The sequence below is a fragment of the Mastigoproctus giganteus genome, chromosome 9, assembly GCF_048544385.1.
Source record: "Mastigoproctus giganteus isolate SK-2022 chromosome 9, ASM4854438v1, whole genome shotgun sequence".
NCBI lineage: Eukaryota > Metazoa > Arthropoda > Arachnida > Uropygi > Thelyphonidae > Mastigoproctus > Mastigoproctus giganteus.
In genome coordinates, this window is record NC_143583.1 from 84,508,774 (window position 1) to 84,530,808 (window position 22,035).

At 35.3% G+C, this 22,035-nt stretch overlaps 1 protein-coding gene across 3 annotated transcripts in view; it reads right to left on the reverse strand.

Moving 5' to 3' along the window:
• The window catches only part of LOC150080508 (acyl-CoA-binding domain-containing protein 5-like), a 78,099-nt gene that overhangs the window by 42,425 nt on the left and 13,639 nt on the right, over positions 1-22,035 (reverse strand). For all 3 annotated transcript variants that reach the window (XM_090381530.1, XM_090381529.1, XM_090381528.1), the window contains exons 2-4: positions 15,897-16,017; positions 2,482-2,554; positions 2,091-2,256 (exon numbers count right to left, since the gene is read on the reverse strand). In XM_090381530.1, coding sequence (XP_090237656.1) covers positions 2,091-2,256; positions 2,482-2,554; positions 15,897-15,991 — 334 coding nt within the window. In that variant the 5' untranslated portion in view covers positions 15,992-16,017. The remainder of the gene's footprint in view (positions 1-2,090; positions 2,257-2,481; positions 2,555-15,896; positions 16,018-22,035) is intronic.

A 22,035-nucleotide genomic window follows, 5' to 3' on the forward strand; every position in this document is an offset into this window, starting at 1 on the left:
TAAAAATAAGAAAATTAATTAAAAGAATTTAACAAAAAAAATTGTTATTTTACAAATTCTTTAATAAAAGAAAAATCCTCAAAATTACTCATGAATTATAAATAGCCAATTTTAAGGAATACAATCATTGACAACATTTTGCATTGTAATGAAACTGGATTATTTTTCACAGTATTGTTCAAAGCAGCATGGGTCAAATGTAAAACTTGTAGTGATGAAAAATAGCTAAAGAAAAATGAATAAATATGACTGGACAATTTTAACTCCTATTGGTAATTCATAAAAGCTTCAGGCTGAAGAAGAGCTTACTGTCATAAGTTACTGAAATAGCATCATTACAACAACATCTCATATTGTGAATTCCTTCACAATGAGTTGCCTATCTCATTATACCTCGAATAAGTGATGATTCCACAGTAAGACTATTGTTACTTATTCTCAGTGGATCAGGCCATTTCACGACTATTTGGTCCACTCATTGGTGAGTGAACAGATACACCAGTGGTAGAAAAGCTGACAACCCAGTTGTGAATTAATTTCACGATATGAGAAAATTAATTTACAACTAGGTTGTCAGCTTTTATAACAGTGGAATATCTACTCACTCACTGATGAGGGACCAAATAGCCCTGAAACAGCCATCTAGATGGTGGTATCCACTGAGAATAAGTAACAATAGGCTTCTCTACTGGGAAAGCATTACTTAGAGGTATTAATGAGATAGGCAACTCATTGTGAAGGAATTCACAATATAAGATTTATGTAATGATGACACTGCACAACTTCGGTTGGCTTACTGTATATAAGAATGGCACTATTGCACTAACTTATATAACTCCTTTTGGCAATTAACAAGGAGAAAAAGAAAACCATGTTGTTTTATAGGTATTGACATTATCCAAATTGGTATGGAATGGAGATAATAAAAAGGTTTGGATTACTTGAGATTTAATGGTTAAATAGTTAAATTTTGATCAGAAAATACTTTTGGACAATGCAGCTTCCTGTCCTAACAACATATAGCACAACTTCGAAATTATATATTTCTGCCCTGACATCATACTGAAATTTTCAAAAATGCATTTCTTCCTCAACATCATACTGAACGATATCAAACTTATTTCTGCTTTTAAAAACAATAGTGATATTCCAGCCACTGGACCAAGGGATCATTAAAAATTTTATATATATATATATATATTTTTTGGCAGCACATATAGCCAACAAACAATTAGTGTCCCAGATGCTCTGCTTTAAGTTTAATCCTCTATAAAATCAAAAATGTCCAAAGGAACTATTTTTGAATAGCAAAAATGTCCAAAGGAACTATTTTTGAACAGCATAGAACAGTGATACCTTTCAACTCCTACTGGCACTCCCAACCAACTCTGTAAACACTGTTGAGAAATTTGAAGCAGGACGGCAAGGAGTACTGAACTGCTAAATATCTTCAAGGTGATTGATTACTTAATGGATACTGGAGAAATAATCTACCCAATTCCAATGATGAATGAAGTGGTCAATGAGGAAAACAAGAGAACGAAGAGGATGATAGCAACATAGCACTTCCACAAGTGATGTGTGCTGACACTATCACTTCAATAAAAAAAAATTAAATAGATAAAGTTTTTTCTCTCCTGGCATAGCAACCTTGTTGGCTTAAAACTAGCTTTGTAAATTCAAAGGCATTTAGAAGTAAAAGTTGGGGAAAAAAAAACAAAATGATTTCAAACCAAAATTTCAGATTTTTCATTAATTTTTTTTTTTTTTTTTTACATGAATATTATACTCATAATGGACACAATTTATTGTTTTATAATGTTGTACTACTATTTGATATTTTGTAATATGCATATATATTTGCTAAAAATAAATGTAATTTTTTTTAATTTAATTTTTTTACACCTGACAGAAGACACTTTGTGAAAATGGACAGCATAGCCATAGCATGCACTGGAGTATTCTTTATTAAGGGTTGCAATTTACATTTAAAAGATGATTATTAGCCTTGATTTTAAAATGAAATAAATTAATGAAGTCTTGACTGACAGTCACACTATTCTAAAGAAATCAGTTTTTTTTTTACACACCTTTAATGCAATTGTCTACTATTTCATAGTCCTTTGATTCACCATTATTATCTCCATTATGCTTGCTAAAAGAGCCCACTTCCTCTGAAGACACAATCTCATAGAAGGGTCCCAAGAGACCCATGAATTTTGCCACACTGGATGTGTAAGACAGTGTTTCAACTATCTAATAAAATAAAAAAAATTATCCATAAATTGCTCTAGTGTTATAAAACAAATAAAACACATGTAAACAAATTTTGGCTAGGCAACAGAATATAATAATACAAAATACATTTAATCTTATGTGGATACTATGTCCACATAAGATTAAAGATCATAATATGAAGTTGATTCTTTAATTGCTCTCAGTTAACTTTCCTGATAAGATCTTATCTAAGAATATACTCACTGCTTTTAATTCATCAATATATTTCTCCATTGCTTCATCTTTAGGCATATCTCCTAAATTCTTCCATGAATCCCTTTTGAAAAAATAATAAAATTCACATTGACAAAACACTTTCTTTTAAAAATTCAGAATTACATATTCAAAATAATAATAATAATTACAAAAATGAAATATAATGGTTGCTAAACAGAAAACAAACACACAAAAATACAAGTTTCATATGTGAGTGAAATAAAAATAAACCCAGACATTTTAAAAATTTTCATTCAAATTATAAACAAATAATTTAGCTGATTTATAGAGCTTCTTAATGTACCATTATGTAATCGACTTAATAATAATAATAGCAATAAGAGCTTAATTGACAGTACTCACCTCAATTGATCTGCTTAGTTACATGGTATTGAAGTTTCAAATAAGTTAAAATAAATAAAGACGGAATTGTTAAAAACCTGTAAATAATATTTTATAAATGACAACCAGGGACGAGGTAGTGCACTTGTTCCTTGAGCAAATTTTAATTACGGGTTTTTAACAATTCCGTCTTTATTTATTTTAACTTATTTTAAATTTCATTTCCACTTCAATACCACGTAACTAAGCATATCAATTGAGGTGAGTACATCAATTAAGCTTATTGCTATTATTATTATTATTAAAAAATAATAATTAAACGAGACCTAGGTTTAGTCCATCTACGAATGTAGTAATAATGATCACTAAAAGGAAGTTCTGCAAGGATGTAAAATTGTTTTTATCATGTAGGGTCTGAATAAATTATAGAGTAAGCTAGTATATATTTTAAAGCATGTATAACGTTACAAATCACAGCATTGATTTTGTTTGTTTGCCCACCTAGTTTCCGCAAAAATGCTTAATTAGTAGTTGAAAAAAACTGAATTTTTTTTTTTATTCTATGTTCCAATAATTTTCCTGATAAAAATGTTTTATAATAGAACATTTCTAAAAAATAAATTTAAATTTTAAAATAAATGACTACACAGTTTCTCACTCTTACTTATTAGTGCACTTGTGTTTTTGTGTGTTTAAAGCAAGAGATCAAATTTTATTTTCCTTCTAGTACTACTAGTGCATTTGAGCAATTTAAATTCACTTTATTATATCAACTAGTTAAAAAACATATATTGTACAAAACAAAACCCCAAACACTATTTTTTTTTATGTATTTCTACTACAATATCTAAAAATTTTCAGTTCAAATGCAGATAAAAATCTATGCTAATGATGGAAGTCTAAAAATATTTTAAAAACTGGAGATGAGAAAAAGGTTTGTAAATAGCAGCAAGCAATTACATTTGTGTATATAATAGCTCAATAAAGCAATAACTCTGTAACAACAATAACAACAACAAAAAACAATGAAAATATTTGTAGGCAGCAGAGCAAACAGCATCCAAGCACTTTAAAGTATGCCAAACAAAAAATCACTGGAAAAACTGTTATATTCAGAAAATTTTAAGTGAAACTTTCAACAATTTTCATCTGCTAAAAGGATAAAATTTACTGAAATGTGAAACAGATACATAATTGTTAATTTATTAACACACATTTATTATCTGGTGAAATGTCAGTTGCTTAACACATTTACTGCCTCAATGCATATGCATAAAATAGCACTCTGAGTTTTGTATCACAACACATAAATGTATTCAAAATGAACACAAATGGCATGTCGAAAAACATGTGAGCAGTCAACCAACAAGTGCTATAAAGGCATGTGAAATTAACAACTACTCACTACTGGCACACCGACTGAATGCTTGCTGTTTGTTTATAGATGTGGCACAGTTTTATTTGTTTCTTTTTACTTGTGTTGATGTTAGTTTATGTACATGAATAAACTTTTTATAAAATTTTATGATTTGTACTGATTGACAGTTCAGCACAAAAGTGTTCGCTTTTAGCAATGAATTCCAAAATCAGAATTCTGATTTTTTTTTTTTTTTTTTTTTCAACATTCTGAAAATTATTATTAGCCACATGGTGCAAGGAAGTCTGAGGCTTATGCTGCACCAGCCAAAAAAAACCCCCGAGTTACCTTGTGAGATAGAGTCAGAAAGAGAAGAGAATCACCAAGAAAGAGAATAATGATGATATCCAGCTCAGGACCCTGGATGTGCCAAGCCCATACTCACAAGATGTGATCCTCTGGGGTTAATTATGGCACGGTGAACAAGTTCTCTCAAATTTCGGTTTTTTGGTATGAAAGAAATTGTATGTATATTTATTACTTTATTTCCATTTGTATTATAAAAATTTTTATCTTGATGTAAGCCTCTCTGGCCATGTGTTGTTTCTTTTTTTTTCTTTTTTGTTAGTTGTTGGCGCATCGGCTTCTGTGGCCATAATGCACCTCCCAAAGTTTTTGCATTTTACTCTGATCCAAGCCTGAGGCGGGATTCGAACCCGCGACCTTTGAGTTGCCAGGCAGGCATTTTACCCACCTGGCCACGGTTGGCATGTGTTGTTTCATGGTGGAAATGACCAATAAAATGATTTATTTCACAAATGATTAAAATTTTTAAAATATAAAAAAAGAAAAGAAGAAAAGGCACTCAAATTTCAGTTTAACACTAGATGAATAAACATACAAAAAAACATTACATTCAACATAAATTTATATTATTCAGATGGCAATTACTAAAATCTTACAGGAGTAGCCCATTATCAAATATAATGCACAAAGATTTACGTTGCTGTAACCAAGAAGTGCAAAACAACAATAATTCAGTTTAGCACCGATGAGCCAATACATTATGACCAGCGAGTCTTTATGCAAATCGAAGCAACTGCAAGTGAACTATGGCACGTGCACGCGTCGGGACATGGTAAAAAAAACACCTGATACTTAGCTCTGTTAATCGGTGTTAGTCTTGTTCTATGGACTTAAGTGAGTTTGACAAAGGCTAGGCGATTGGGTCAGAGCATATTCGAAATGGCACGGCTGGTGGGATGCTCACAGTCAGCCGTGGTTAGTACCTACCAAAAGTGGTCTGAGGAGGGAAAACCCACGAACTACTGGTGAGGTATTGGACAACCACGGCTCATTGATGCTCGAGGTGGGCAAAGGCTCTCCCAGATGGTAGGTGGCAACAGAAGGGCGAGTGTGGCACAATTCACCAGTAATTGGAATGCTGGTGATGGGAACACACAGTACATTGAACCCTGCTGAAAATGGGGATGTGTAGCTGAAGGTTGCCCATGCTAACCACGGTTCACCAGCAACAGCGCCTACAATGGGCACACAAGACAAGCATCGAAACTGGACCTTCAGTGATAGGAAGAAGGTCTTCTGGTCCGATGAATCACGTTTCCTGTTGCACCATGTGGACGGCTCGGTTCGTGTGCATCGTTTACCTGGGGAAGTGATGGCACCTGGATGCACCGTGGGACGAACACAAGCCGGTGACGGCGGTGTTATGCTTTGGGCAATGTTCTGCTGAGATACCCTGGGTCCAGTCATCCATGGACATCTAGACATCTACCACCTACCTAAACATCATCGCTGACCAGGTACACTCTTTCATAGCAACGGTCTTCCCCTCCAGCAGTGCTATCTTTCAGCAGGATAATGCGCTGTGCCACACCATTCGGATTGTTCGAGACTGGTTTGCAGAACATGAGGAAGACTTCCAAGTATTGCCCTGGACTCCAAATTCCTCAAATATCATTCCCATCGAGTATCTGTGGTTTGTGTTGGGATAGCAACTCCAATCTATGGTGTCTCAACCACAGACCTAACAGGAGTTAAAGGATCTGCTGGCAATGTGTTGGTATCAGATACCACAAGACACATTTAGAAATCTTGTAGCGTCCACACCTTGCCGGGTACGAGCTGTTTTGGCTGCACGTGGAGGACCAACATCATATTAGTTAGGTAGTCATAATGTTTTGGCTCATCGGTGTGTGTGTGTGTATATATATATATATATATATATATATATATAGTTATTTTGGCAAAAGTATCTGATTTGGGAAAAATTAACAATACCCACCAAACACATGCCAAGAATAGATATAAAAGGCAACTGCATTCATGCTATAAATAAGTAGAGAGTAGGCAGATGATACTACAGTATTAGTAGGCAAATGATGGAAGAAGGCAAGATTATACAACATCAGCAAAAAAAAAAAATAAAAATAAAAAATAAAATAATAAAAAAGAATTTTAAAAAAATCTACCCCCTTATCCATCCACCCATCTCCTTTTAATAATTTGTCTGTTTCCTTAAATTTATTCAAACTATCCACTTCTGTAACACCATATTCCAATAATTACTTCCTCACTGAAAACAAATTTTCACACATCTATCCCGAAGCCATCCTTTTACAATTTATGTTCCCTTATGTGCTTTGTCTAAGAAAGAGCAAGGATGTCACCAGCATTTAATTTACTAAATCAATTTAAAGCCTTAAGCACTTCAACCAGGTCTCTTCACAGGTGTCTGATTTCTGAGAGCTGCAATTTGAATAACTGAAGTCTTTCCGGGCAGGAATATCCTTTTGTATCCTTGACTAATATAGTTCCTCTTCTCTGCACCTGTTCCAAGAAATCCATATTTTTGTTAAAATGAGACTTCCAGACTTGTATGTAGAACTTAAGATGTGATAAACTTAAGATACAATGGCTTAACACCTCACCTCGTCCCTGCTGGCCAAATTCCAGTATCGTTGACAGAACCACATGAGCTGTCCTAGTAGTCTGTCTGTACTGCTCAAAAAATTTCGTATCCAACTGTACATTTACCTCTAGGTCATTTTTGTTCTCCACCACCTTAAGTGTGATAACCACCCAATGTTATTCTGGATCTACTGCTCACATACAATACAATCCATTACCATACAGTACCATCAATGTTAAAGTATAATTGCCATTTTTCAGCCCACCTGCCTAATTTTTACAAGTCTTGTTGCAGTAACAACCCTAAATGCTGTTATTAACCACCCTGTCAACCTTTGTATCAACTGCAAACTTAGCCATTAAACCTGTTGCGGCTTCAATAATATTATTAATAAATATCGAAAACAGTAAGAGGCCCAGCAATGAACACTGAGAAACACCACATAATAAAACAAGTCTCTTGCAATGAAATCAAGATATATATTTAGCATTAGTGGCAAAATTATGTAAAGAAGCAAGCTTTATATACTACAAATCAAAAAAAAAAAAAAAACACCTCATTTGCCCTTTCAGCCTAATAAAATTATGTAAAAAAAAGCATTATTTACATTAATCATTTCTTATATGTACAGGTAGTTCTCAACTTTACGAGTTAATTCGTTCCTAGTGCACGCTCGTAAAGCGAAAACTTGTAAAGCGGGAATTTATTTCTCATAGACACAAGGTTAAAAATAGGGGTTACGTTCTCAACAATGAAATTAGTTAACTAATTAGTTTATGTTTAAACAATGATTAATTTATCCAAAGAAATGAAAAAGTAGCCTGTAAAATCAAGCAAGTTATAATAATAGAGAAATTATTTACAGCTTACAAATGTTAAAGAATGTTTATTCTTTGTCATCATCGACTAAATCCACACTTGTTGAGCACTCATTATTGGCTCGGCACTTGTTGGTTTGTTGCACAAGGAGTCGCCTTCTTCAGAAATGTTTCAAGAGGCATTTGTTTCCAAAGATAATCTTCTCTTTTAATTATAAATTTCGCAATTGCATGCATTTATCCCCAATGGGCTTGGCACACCTAGGGTCCTGAGCTGGATATCATCATTCTTCTCTTTCTTGGTGATTCCTTTCTACTTCTCTCTCTCTCTCTCTCAGGGTAACTCGGGAATTTCTTTTTGGCTGGTGCAGCATAAGCCTCGGCTTCCTTTGCACCATATGGCTAATAATAATAATAATTTTTTAACAGCACAAATTGCAACTAACACAATTCGCATGGAAGTTTACGAAAAAAAAAAAAAAAAAAAGGAATGAAGAGAAGATTCTGAAAATTTATTTATGTTTTTTATACGATTGAAGATTTCAGTAAAGGGGAAGCACATTTCACAAAATAATGCAAAAAATCACAAAATTCCAGCTATCGGTATTTTTGCAAATGCAAGAAGATCGAGTTACTACCTGTTTATAACTGCTTGCAGTAATAACAGAAAAGTCCAATAAACCAAAAAGTGCGGCGCCTCCATAGCCAGATGGGCAGGAGCAGCAGTGTGTAGCACACACTTCTTGATTAGACAGGGGTTTGAGTCCGTGACCACCACCAAATACAGATGATGCGGAAAGGTCAGGGGATGACCACCGCATATTCCCAGAGCAATATTGCCTTGGTTGCTAATGCTCCTAAAAACCAAACGACAACAATCTGAAAGTGCAAATTGTTTTTGTTTTATGGTCGTGTGTCCTCCAGAAATGTACTTTAGAAAAATATCACAAAGGCGGTTAAAATTGATTCTTATAACGGAACATATGATAACGATGCATTTTAATGATTTGAATTGGTAACTAATACAATTTACAAACAACACTCACAACCTTTTATATGGCCCTAAGGTCACGAGCGTGACCTTAAAAACATTTTAGAGAGATAAATAGCTTAGTTATATATTGAAAATTTCAACTTCCAAGCTCTTAAAACGAATTACCAAAACACAATGTGTTATTCGGTTCACATTATGATATTTTAATGATACAATAGTGTCTCTGGAACTGATTAATATAGTAAAGCGGGGTACACTGTATTGTATAGCTATGCACGTGGTTTGGAATGCGGTATTTATGAATGTTTAACATTCATTTTTTGCAATTAATGTTCATATTTTCGATTTTGTTGATACTCAATACTTGGGGAAAAAAAAAAAAAACTCGTAAACCCGGGAACTCATAAAGCGAGAACTGCCTGTATTTCATGTGCTGAATCCAAAACAATCACTTGTTTTTGTCTAGTAATAATAGTTTGGCAGCAATTGTCACATTTTTATGTATTACATAAGTATGTAGGTACCAATACTGTTATATGTAGGCACCATGCGAGTACTATATAAGAGTCTATAGTACTTGCATGGCGCTTCCATAGCCAGGTGGGCAGGAGCAGCAGTGTGTAGCACACGCTTCTTGATTAGACCGGGGTTCAAGTCCGTGACCACCAAATACAGAGGATGCGGAAAGGTCAGGGAATGACCACCGCATATCCCCGGAGCAATATCGCCATAGTTGCTAATGCTCCTAAAAACCAAATAACAACAACAACAACAGTCCTCATATAATCATGGTTTTTTTTTTTTTTCCTCCCAGTTTGCTACATCTACCAAAAGTAGTGCAAATTAGCTGCTACCAAATCTTCTGTTAAAATCGAGTGTGTCCCATAAGAAATACCAATTTCACTCAGCAACTTTGTGAATGGTTAAATGTCAACCACTTGTGATCAGACAAGCACAAATAAATCACAGGTTTTTGAAGTTGAAGAGTAAAGACCATATCTAACAGACAAACTGCCCTCTTAAATTTTACAAACCATTGAAAAGTCTTCAAAAGATACACAGCATTTTCTCTGAGTGATTTTTTAATATTGTGGGTTTCTGATACAGGTTTTCCTAATTTGAAACAAATTTTGATGCAAATGCACCGCTCACTAAAATCAGTCATCTTAAAATGTGATTAAACACATAAAACACCTATTCAGTACACATTACTTTAGATTGGCTGCAGATAAATGGGTGATTCATGCATTACTATGTCTAGATGAGCCACCAAACATGTTGCAGCAAGTCACAATTTGCTCTGACACTGCAATTTCAAGATTAGCGAGTTCTCTGTATATGCGAGTTCTGTTTACACAAGTTGAAACTTACACAACCCAATATTTAGATATTTTCATTTTATTTGCACTTCAAACTCAAAATTATGTGACCCAGTATTCAGATATTTTCATTTTATTTGGATATCTAACTTGCAGTCATGTCAAGCGGGAGCAAGCTGAGATTACTCAGATTACTCATCTGCCATGCGATACACGCACAGGTACTGTATTCTCCAATTTAAAAATCTTAATGTTGTTAGTCATGCTGAATAGACATAAAACAGAGCACTTTGTTTTTTGTTTATTTTGACTTTAATTTGATATTGCAAGTTTAATAAATTAATAATGGCTTCTAAGTGTGCAGCAGGTGATAATGCTACTGGCAGCACAGAAAGACGTGCCAGAAAGTCCATAACACTGGATCAAAAACTGGATGTGATAAAGCACTACAAAAGCAGTCAGTCAACTGCCATGATAAGGAATGCATGAAATATAAGCAAAAGCACCTTATGCACCATTAGAGACAACAAGGAAAAATTCAAGGAAAGCATTAAATCAGGTATATTGTTGTGTGCTGCTACTTCCACTCACACGTGGAGTAACATAAGGGAAAAGTTGCTGGCAATATGGCTACATCACTAGAACAGACAAAATATACTGTTCAGCCTCAGCCTGGTGGCAGCAAAGGCCAAAAGTTTCTATGAAAATTTAAGAATAGAAGGTAAAGTAAAATAATTTACTGCGAGTTTCTGGATAATCATTTGGCAAGGTTCAGGGTTCAATAAAGGCTTCAAAATATGAAGCTTTAAAGAGAGGTTGCATCTGCAGACAAAGAAACTACAAATAAATATCAAGAACTAAAAGCAATAACTGAAGAAGACAGTTACACAGCCAAACAAATCTTCAATCTGGAAGAAAATGATCTCTTCTGGAAATGAATGCCAAACTGCACTTACATTGCATGAAAGGAAATGAGCGTACCAGGTTTCAGACTCTAAAGATCACCCAACTCTGTTTTGAGTGGCAATGCAAAGAGTGACTGCAAATTGAAGCATTTGCTGATCTACCAAAGCTAAAATCCATCAGGCACTCAAAGGCTACAACAAAAGTTCCCTGCCAGTCTACTGCTATACCAATAAAAAAGGGTGATGACAAGTGGCATCTTCAGCAATTACTTTAGTAAATAGCTGCATCCAGAATTGAAGTCCAACTGCATGCAGGATGAAATTTCTTTCAAAATTCTCATTATCCTGGATAAGGCTCCACAGACCATCCACATGAGTCACAACATCAAAGTTGTTTTTCTGCCACCTAATATGACTTCACTCCTGCAACCAATGGTCCAAGGTGTAATTAAAACATTCAAATCTATTAGTGAACTCTACAATGGCTCTGCTTTGTACTAACTTTGTAGAATTTTGTACAAAATTAACCCCCCAAATGTTTTCACGGTACCTCATAATCCCAAATATGGAGGGAACCCACAAACCATCATGACGACTGCTACTTTTGAGTGGTGGATATATCAAAGTTTAAAAAGAGTTGTTTTTAAATGTTTGCAGGTCAAGCAGCTGTAGTATATACATCATACCATCCTATATTTCCACAAAATGAATGCCTGCCAATTCCCAATCCCCTTCAAGAGAAGAGTCTTCAGAATTGGATGATGAATCCTGCGAACAGGATAACTGGGATTTTACCTCAGGTGCCTATTCAAATAAAGCACCATTTCCCTAATCAGCAAGCACTGGATGACTTAGTGAGACACTTGGGCCTAATCAAATCCAGTGAAGAGTTCCTGACATATCATTTAAAAAGGCAAAATTACTAGATCTCTTATGCAAGGTTTCCACATTCCGTTCAGAAAAAGATGTCACTTTTTTTTTCTGTATAGAAAAAGACATTTACTTTTCTTTCATTTTTGGAAAAATAATTGATGCTATGCAATTAATAAGGTAACATTCAGAATCAGTGCACCTAAATTCATGAAGAAACACCAAGAAATAAAAATAAACAGAACTTTTTTGAAAATTTGTTTGTAGTGTAATCTGTCTTATGCTTCATTAAATTTATTCAAATAGCCTCTTCTACAATACCAGATGGAAGTTTGTTCCAAGAATCAATTACTCTCTAGTTGAAAGCAAATTTTTGCACATCTATTCTGCACCATCTTTTCCAATTTAAATTTTATGTCCCTTGTGTGTGCACCCTCTGGATCCCTGAGTAATTTTGATCTTCTCTGCATCTATTATTACAGCAGATCCACATCTTCTTAAAATGAAGCTTCCAGACCTGTATGCATTACTCAAGATGGGTAACCACACAAGTTGCCTTATACAAGAGGATAATCACATCCTTGTCCCTGGGAAAATTCCTCTACTGTATGTCAGTGAAAGAACACCATGTGCTATTCTAGCAGCCTGTCTACACTACTCGGAGAACTTCATGTCAGACTTTACAATAACCTCCAGGTTATTTTTTTCTCCACTACCTTGAGGGTAGTACCACCCAACTGGTATGCTATTCTGGGATTACTAATATCCAAATGCAGTACTTTACATGCATTTATTTAATGAAATATAATAAAAATACACTATACTCTATGCAGATACATGCAGTTTTAATAATTTTACAAAAATTAAGTTAATTCAATAAATAAAGCAATCTTTTTAAATTACAGAGAAAAACTACCATGAGTTATAACACCAACTAATGAATCTGATGAGTATAATGAGCAATTGTGCAGAGAAACAGAGTGGGCCAGTACATCAGAATGTCTTATAATGGGGGATTTTAACTTTCCAGACATTGATTGGAACTTGTGGGTTGGTCACTCAAACACTAGCAAGACTTTTGTTGATTTACTGGATGACTTTTCTACAACAACATGTTTGAGAGGCAACCAGAGGGAGTAATACTTTTGTCTGATTATCAGCAGTGATTATTCATGCACTGGGTGACAGTGATCACAATGTACTGATGTGGGAATTACGTAAAGATGTAACTACCATCAGAAATACTTAAAGATGTAACTACCATCAAGGCTAAAGGGAAGGACTTTTGCTTTCGTAAAAGTGACTACAGGGGTCTCACACAGTTTTAAATTCTGTACAGTGGGATCAACTGATGATGTTACCAACGTTGAATTCTAAATGGGAAGCCTTCAGGGACTTAATTTTGGAGGCTACTAGGCTTTTCATTCCAACTAAGAAATACTATTCAAGCTTTAGGCCTAAATGGATGTCAGATGAATTAATGAGGCTCGTTGCAGAGAAGAAAAATGTATGGAATGCATATAAAGTATCAGGTGACACAGAAGCCTATGGCAGATATAAACTAGTCTGTAATCAAGTCACAAAGGAGGCTAGGAAAGCAAAAGCAGATTACCAGAAATCTTTGGCAAAAGATGCAAAGAAAAAGAGCAAAGAGTCCTTTACTTATATAAACTCTAGAAGGAAAAGGATAAATCAGATTGGACCATTTAACATAGATGAGTTGACAATTGATGATCATGCTCAGGTAGTTGATATAGTTGATAAACTGAATGAGTGTTTTTTTTTTGCATCTACATTCACATATGAGGAGTTATTCAATGAGGGGAATGCCAGAGGTTTATCAAACTCTAACAAGAAGCTAAGTGATTTTGTAATAACTGAGAGCAAAGCGGAGGACAAATTGTTGAAGTTAAACATAAAAAAGACACCTGGGATCTATCCAGTTATATTAAAGGAGGCAACAAAGGAAGTAAGCAAACCCTTAGCCATAATTATGAGAGCTTCCTTGGACTCAGGGGAGGTCCCCCATGGACTGGAGTTGTGCAAATGTATCATCAATTCTCAAAGGGGGGTTCCAAAAGGTGACACAAGAAACTATAGACATGTTAGTTTAACTTATGTTCTGAGGAAAATAATGGAATCACTGATTAAAGAAGCATTACAGGATCATCTAGACAAGACTACAGTAATAATTAAGACACAGCATGGGTTTGTAAAAGGGAGGTCTTGTCTGACAATTTGATTGGATACTATGATGTGGTCACATTGGAACTGAATGCCAAAAATAATTTTGATATTCATATACTTTGATTTCAGGAAAGCTTTTGATACTGTTGCACATGGAAGACTGCTGTACAAATTGGAGAGGTATGGCATTAAGGGTAAGTTGCTACAATGGATAAAGGGATGGTTGAGTGGGAGACAACAGAGAGTGGCAATCAATGGACATCGCTCTTTGTGGACAAATGTTATTAGTGGAGTTCCCCAGGGTTCAGTGTTGAGCCCATTGTTGTTTTGTATATTTATCAGTAATATTGATGAAGGTATATCAGGTTTAATGTCCAAGTTTGCAGATGATACAAAGGTTGGCAGGGTTGTTAACGTGAGTAAAGACAGTATGCTACTCCAACTGGATCTAGATAAGTTGGGCAAATGGGCTGAGAAGTGGCAATTGAAGTTTAATATTAACAAATGCAAAGTATTGCATATGGGTAGCAATAACCAAAGAGAAACGTACCAACTGTGTGGTACTACACTCAGGGAAGTGGAAAGTGAGAAAGACCTGGGAGTAATTGTGTAGTCAAATATGAAGGTCGCTGACCAGTGCAGACGGGCTGCCAGGGCAGGTCATGGAATATTGTCAATGATATATAGGAATTTTGCTAGCAGGGACAGGTAGGTGATTATCCCGTCATACAAGGCAATGGTCAGGCCACACCTGGAGTACTATGTACAGGTCTGGAGATCTCATTTTAGGAAGGATGTAGAGTTGCTAGAGTACAAAGAAGGGCAATAAGATTGGTGAGAGGAACATATAGGTGCTCTTACCAAGAAAGGATTAAGTTCTGCAAATTGCAGCACCTGGAGAGTAGACACCTGCAAGGTGATCTGATTGAGGTGTATAAGACCCTGAATGGGTTGAGCAAGCTGAATGCTGATGGGATTCTTCCTCTTGCTCAGATTAAGATCCTGAGGGGGCACAGTTTCAAATTGAGGAAAGACAGTTGCAGAATAGATGTGCGGAAATTTGCCTTTACCCAGCAGGTAGTTGATTGGTGGGACAGACCTCCATCTTTTGTTGTGGAAGTTGATAGCCAAAATAAATTTAAGGCTGAGCTGTACAGGCATTTGGAATGAATGGAGGGTTTTTTTTTGGCTGATGCTGTATAAGCTTGCTTTTTTGCATTGTATGCCTCTACTAATGCTAACTGCACACAACTAAATCAATTGAAAAACTAATTTAAAATATTATAATGCAGTACTGATGTTTCTGAAGGATAATTCAACTTGTTCTCAATCAAATGAACAGTCATTTTAAAATGTCAAAGGCTTGCTGATGTTTGTCATACAAGCAGACTCATAAGCTGGGCCAATGTTAGCCAACTAATATGATCCTTGTGTGTTTACCGTCATTTCAAATAATCATAATTTCACTGAAATCATCATCTGAATTTTCTATGGTATCAGTAATAGCACACAGAAGAATACTTGCAAAAAAATTATTCTTTCTGTAAACTAGGCAAAAAAATAAATAAATAAAATATATATAAATATATAAATAAATAAATTTTGGATATTATATATATATATAATATCCAAAATTTAGAGCATATTAAAACATTAATTTTAATTAAACAATAAAGTACCATTTGACTCTCTTGACAACAGACCAAATGCCTGGCCTTGGTATATTACAAGGTCCTTCAGTAGCCTGTTTGTAGTATGAGTAAAATCTTAACATTAGTGCTGGTGAGGGCTGAAATGTTCCTAGAAAAAATATTAAAAAAAAAAAAAAAAAATATATATATATATATATATATATATATCTAAACAGATTAGTAATAAATATTATAAATAAGTATTATATAACCTCAGTCTGATGGTATTTATCATCAATTAAAAAATTTTCACACTAAAGCAGAGTACCAGAGAGCCAGGATTTTTCTCACTATAACCTTTCATCAGCCTGCCAAGCACATCAGACACGAGTGTGTAATGGTAATGGGCATTGAGTGTCCAGCACCATCACACGATGACAAAATTTCAAGTTCTTCCACTTCACACAATTAAGTGCAGTAAAATACAGTATTACAACATTTAACATTTTTTATTTCATAATACAGCACTTAATAACATTCAAGTGACTAGCAACTGTATAGCTAGATAACATACAGTTGAATTTAGTGGACAGGCTTTACTCCCATATAGTCTGTTAAATCAAGATTTTATTGTCTTATAATGTATAATACAGAAATAACCAAACATGAAAAACTGCCAAAATCTATACTCTAATATAGCATTCCATAACTGGTATTCTGTGAAATAATGGGGGAGGGAACACATTCCAGTTATAAAAATGGAATGACACCAAAGGTATAGTTGAACCAGGGTGCCACCCCAAGTAGTTTAAACAACCAGAACATGCCCTACCTCTAAATTTTTAAAAACAAGGTAGACATTTCATCCATTATTAAATATCCTGGTTGAATTGCTTAAATCTGTCACAATGGAAGTCTAAAATACTGAGGGCATGATATTCGTGTCCCACTCATGAATCAAGTCAGCTAAATTTCAAAGTCTAGTTATTCTATGACAACAAAATTCTCTGCTTGTACCATCACACTTGTGGGAATATTAGTTACCCTGAGTATACCCCCATGTGCAAGATCTACAAACACTATGCTGGAGGTGAACACTCAGGTGTGAACCCACACATGCAAGGATTAAGCTGTGGTAGCCAGATCATACTAAGGTACTGGAAGGCCTCTGTGACAATAAGCAATAGTACAGGTAGATTCAATAGTCTTGTTTTGATGTGTTAACTAATCACATGACTGGTATAAGACAGACTGCAATAGAAGAGAACATACTGTAGGATCTATTACTTAAACACTTATCACTTTAATGCTAAGTGAAGGTTATGGGATGGTTATAGCTATGGTTAAGGGTGATGGTTATGGGTTAAGGTTATGGGATCCAGCTGGCTACCAGTCTTTCAATACAAAGTAAACTGCACCTAAAAATTACTCACTTCACCCCTTTTCCAGCAAATGGACAATTAAACTCATTCTGATTGGACAGTCACAGCACTTTTTCCAGTACCAAGACTGTTGAAATACCTATCTGCAGTCACCTACCTAGAGGCAGCAGAAGACTCCATCGTCCAGTACAATACTACCACTCTGCTTAATGAAGGCTTGAAGTGGAAAAATCCATGTTGGTCTACAGAGCAAAACTCTGGCATCTCCTCAGTCATGCAGTGTGTTTTTTATATCTTTTTAAAAAGACGATCCACACTGCATGACTGAGGACATCATAATGAAATCCAATATTGCTTACATTTCTAAGCTAAAGCTGGTTTCCATACACTAACAATTAGAGTCCAACGACGAACTAAGAGTAATTCTTTAGCACAGGGCCAGCAAATTGTCAATCATGACTGGCTGATAAATTGCAATACATATTTAGTTGATTGCAGTACCAAATAATAAAATTAAAATATAAAGCAATTTTCTGGAGAATATCATATCAGAAACCTCATTAATTACTTTCTAATTTATTTCAATTTTTATGGACCTACCTAATAAGTTTTTATAATAAATCATAATTCTACAAGCAGCATATTGAAATGAGATAAAGTTGCAAAAAATTGTGATAGGTCACTCTCAGGACCTTTGTTTCTTTCAAAGTAACTCAAATGGTGGAAAAGGTTTCCAACACCACCTTTAGGAAGTACCCAGATCAGTTAGTGTACAGTCTTTCTACCTCTACACTGCCAACTGTAACTAGAGTCTAAGTGGATGAAGTGAGTAACTACAGACCTGTAAGTTTAACCTCTGTGCCAGGGAAAATAATGGAATTGATATCTAAAGAAGTAATGCAAGATCATCTTGACTGGAGTGGAGTCACAAGGCATCACAGCATGGGGTTTAACAACCCCATGCTGTGATGCCTCATCTCACCACTCAGATTAACTATTATGAGGTTGCCACAAATGAACTGGATGCAAAGAATAATTTTGACATCATATACTTAGATTTCAGTAAAGTTTTTGATACTGTACTACACACACAAACACAACATACAGTATAAGATTTGCCTCCTTGCATTATGTTGCCAAAGCTAATACCAAGTTGTATATGAAGTTCTGTTAATGTTATGCATTAACATTGCCATCAGGGCCAAAGTTAATTTGCTAATTTGGACATTTTTGCTAATACTGTATTTCCTTGCATCATGCTGCCAAAGCTAATACTAAGTAGTATATGATAGGGTGGGGTGGGACAAGGGAGGTTCTGCCAAGGCCACATGTTAAGCTGACTACATCTGTATAAGTTTTTAGTGGCGCCTCCGTAACCAGGTGGGCAGGAGCAGCAGTGCGTAGCACACGCTTCTTGATTAGACCGGGGTTCGAGCCCATGACCACCAAATACGGAGGATGCGGAAAGGTCAGGGAATGACCACTGCATATCCCGGGAGCAATATGGCCTTAGTTGCTAATGCTCCTAAAAACCAAATAACAAACAAACATAAGTTTTTGCAAATACTACTTGATATTATAATGAATGAATTTATTAATTTTCAAAAAAATATACAGATTAAAATAAATTTCAACATACAGACATAAAACTGCTTAAAATAAACTAGTTTAAAATATAGTAAAAAAACAAACTACAGTAGCTATCGGCTACTATATTACTATTGTATACGAAACCTTTCTCTACTATGAAAAATACTGAATAAGCTGGGCTACATACAAGATGTGGCTATTAAATAACAAGCCTGTTGAAATAAAATAAATATAAAGAAATATTTTGTACCTTACAAGTTCTTAAAAGCACACAAACATTTCTGGAATTCATCTTCTGTAAGCCTTTTTAAATTTAACACTTTCGTCGTTTTTTTTCTAAATGTCTTCAATGGACTGAAAATAAATGATTCCCTTAAGTATTTTCAGTTTAGGGAAGAGAAAAAAAGTCAAAAGGGGCTAGGTCTGGTGGGTAGTGTCCCCCCCCCCACACACACAGGGATTTGTTTTTTGGCTAGAAACCAGTGAACAGAGAGCACATTATGTGCTGGAGCATTTTAATGGAGTATCCAACCATTCTTGATATCTAAATGACCATCAAAATATGTTTGATTAATAAAAGCATATTGTGCAAAAAAATTTTATGATCATTTTTAACTGAACAGCGCTCATATAATTTTATAATAAACATCACATACCTTAATTACTAGTGGTGACTTGTTCACGTAAATGAGCAGTAGCCTTAGTATAGGGTTATCAGATGTCACCAGAATTGACTTTCCAGTCCCAGAAAATTATTTGCCCTTGGAATGTCCTACCACTTTAGAATGTGTCCCCCAGTTTCAGTGACTCACAAGAACTGCAAATTATTATACACTTGAGACTACTCCTTCTAGGTCAATATTCCGCATGTTAAATCATAAGCTCTATTGAAATGGCCACCAGAGGCATATTTACTAACCAGTGCCATTACTGTGAATATCAGTAGTGTAACTACAAACCCCAACCACTGAAAGTCTACTACTTTGTTTGCTGCTGCTGCTGTTACCAGATCAGGTTGCTTTACAGGAGATGTATGTGCCATGTAGTCCTTCCTTGTCTAAAAAAATCCCAAAATTTACTATTGAAGGCCATAACATAAAGTACTCTCTGCTGCACTTACTTTCTTTACTTTTTATTTCAGGGCTAGTTTTAAATTGCCTATCTACATTTGTATTTAGTGCTACATCTCATTCTTTTAGGTTAAGGAGGATCCTGCCATTCAATAAATTTTGCTTTAAATTCACACTGAGCAGCATTCTTTCTTTCTTTCATACTTTCCAAATCATGTTACCTGCATGTGGAAGATTACCTTTCAACTGCCATATCATGTCATTCGAGTGTTCAATATAACAGTCTCCTCTGGTCCGAACTGCAATACACTTTTTCCAATGGTGCTCAAGTCCTTTTAAACTGGAAAATAAAAACAGTCGTCTGCAAAGCTGTCTTTCCAGCATGCAATACCTCTTCATTTGAATGAAATCTTTGTCCACTAAAGTGTTCCTTAAGTTTTGGGAAGAGGAAGAAGTTAGTGGGAGCCAATTCTGGGAAAGTGAGGAGGGGGATATCAAACCTTTTGATGCCTTTGTGTAGTAGACTTTCTGGTCACTGATTAACATTTGTGGAATCCAATGCATAGAAAGCTTTCTCTGCTTCAAGTGAACATATATCGATGGGCAACTCCAACAACACTCATTTTCAGAAAACTACTAACTTCCATGGGTAAAATTTGCATACCACAAGGCAAAACAGAGGAATACACTGGAGCAATCTGTCATCTGTTATTGACATACTAACAGCATGTCAATACAGACCTCCCTTACACCAATGGCGAAACTATGATACTGCCAGGTCTGCCACCATGGGGGGATATCAAAGGGCCCAACATGGTATACTTGTTGAAAGATCATATGAACTGTTCAGAAATCAAGAGGGTGTACAGAATTTATAGTTTTACCTAAGCCTTGAACATAGATGCTTGATAACAGAATGTTTGTTGTTTGTTTGTTGTTATTTGGTTTTTAGGAGCATTAGCAACTAAGGCCATATTGCTCCAAGACTGCATTCCCTAACCTTTACGCATCCTCCGTATTTGGTGGTGACGGGCTCGAACCCCAGTCTAATCAAGAAGCGTGTGCTATGCACTGCTGCTCCTTCCCAACTGGCTACAGAGGTGCCGATAACAGAATGAAGTTTTGATATAAATTTCATACCTTCAACAGCCATGGCTTGCAAAGGTTTTAAAAAAAAAAAATTTTTTTTTTTTAATTAAAAAAAAAATAAAAAAATACCGTTAACATAGTGATATAACGATGCATCTACTAAATGATAGTGCTTCACAAAATTTTTAAATTGCTCAATTGTCTACAAACTTTCCTTGAACCACCCTTATAGCAGAGAATAATACAGCGTGGCTGCTAAATAGATTCATGAACGAACATATTGAACTAAATCATTAGAAAATATTAATGTAAGGTTCAAGGATGATCCAATTGCAAACCTCTGAAAAGGATGCCTCAGAGGTAGCAAATCCTTCCTGCTGGATCAATCAAAAAGCCATGAATTGGATTACCTGCAGTTAAAAAATATAGGAAGAAGCTGAAGGACATGATTATAGTCTCACTCACTCACACATATATACAAAAGAACAGCATATTCAATATTGCACAAACATGTGAAAATGGCCTTGAAGCATCCATATTGAGTTCATTATATTCAAAGGTTCAGTCAATTATACTAATTCAGATAAAAAAATACCTGTGAAGAACTGTAGGGATACATATAAATTATCAGGAGACACAGAAGCCTATAGCAGATATAAGTTAGTCTGTAATCAAGTCACAAAGGAGGTTAGGCAAGCGAAGGCAGTTTAGAAGAAATCATTGGCAGGGGATGCAAAGAAAAACAGCAAAGACTTTTTTACTTATGTAAACTCTAGAAGGAAAGGGATATATCAGATTGGACCACTTAATATAGATGGGTTAACTATTGATGATCATGCTCAGGTAGCTGATAAACTGAATGAGTATTTTGCACCTACATTCACATATGAGGAGATATTCAATGAGGGGAATGCCAGAAGTTTATCAAACTACAACAGGGAGCTAAGTGATTTTGTAATAATTGTGAGCAAACTGGAGGAGAAATTGTTGAAGTTAAACATAAGGAAGGCACCTGGGGTGAATGGAATCTTCCCAGTTATATTAAAGGAGGCAGCA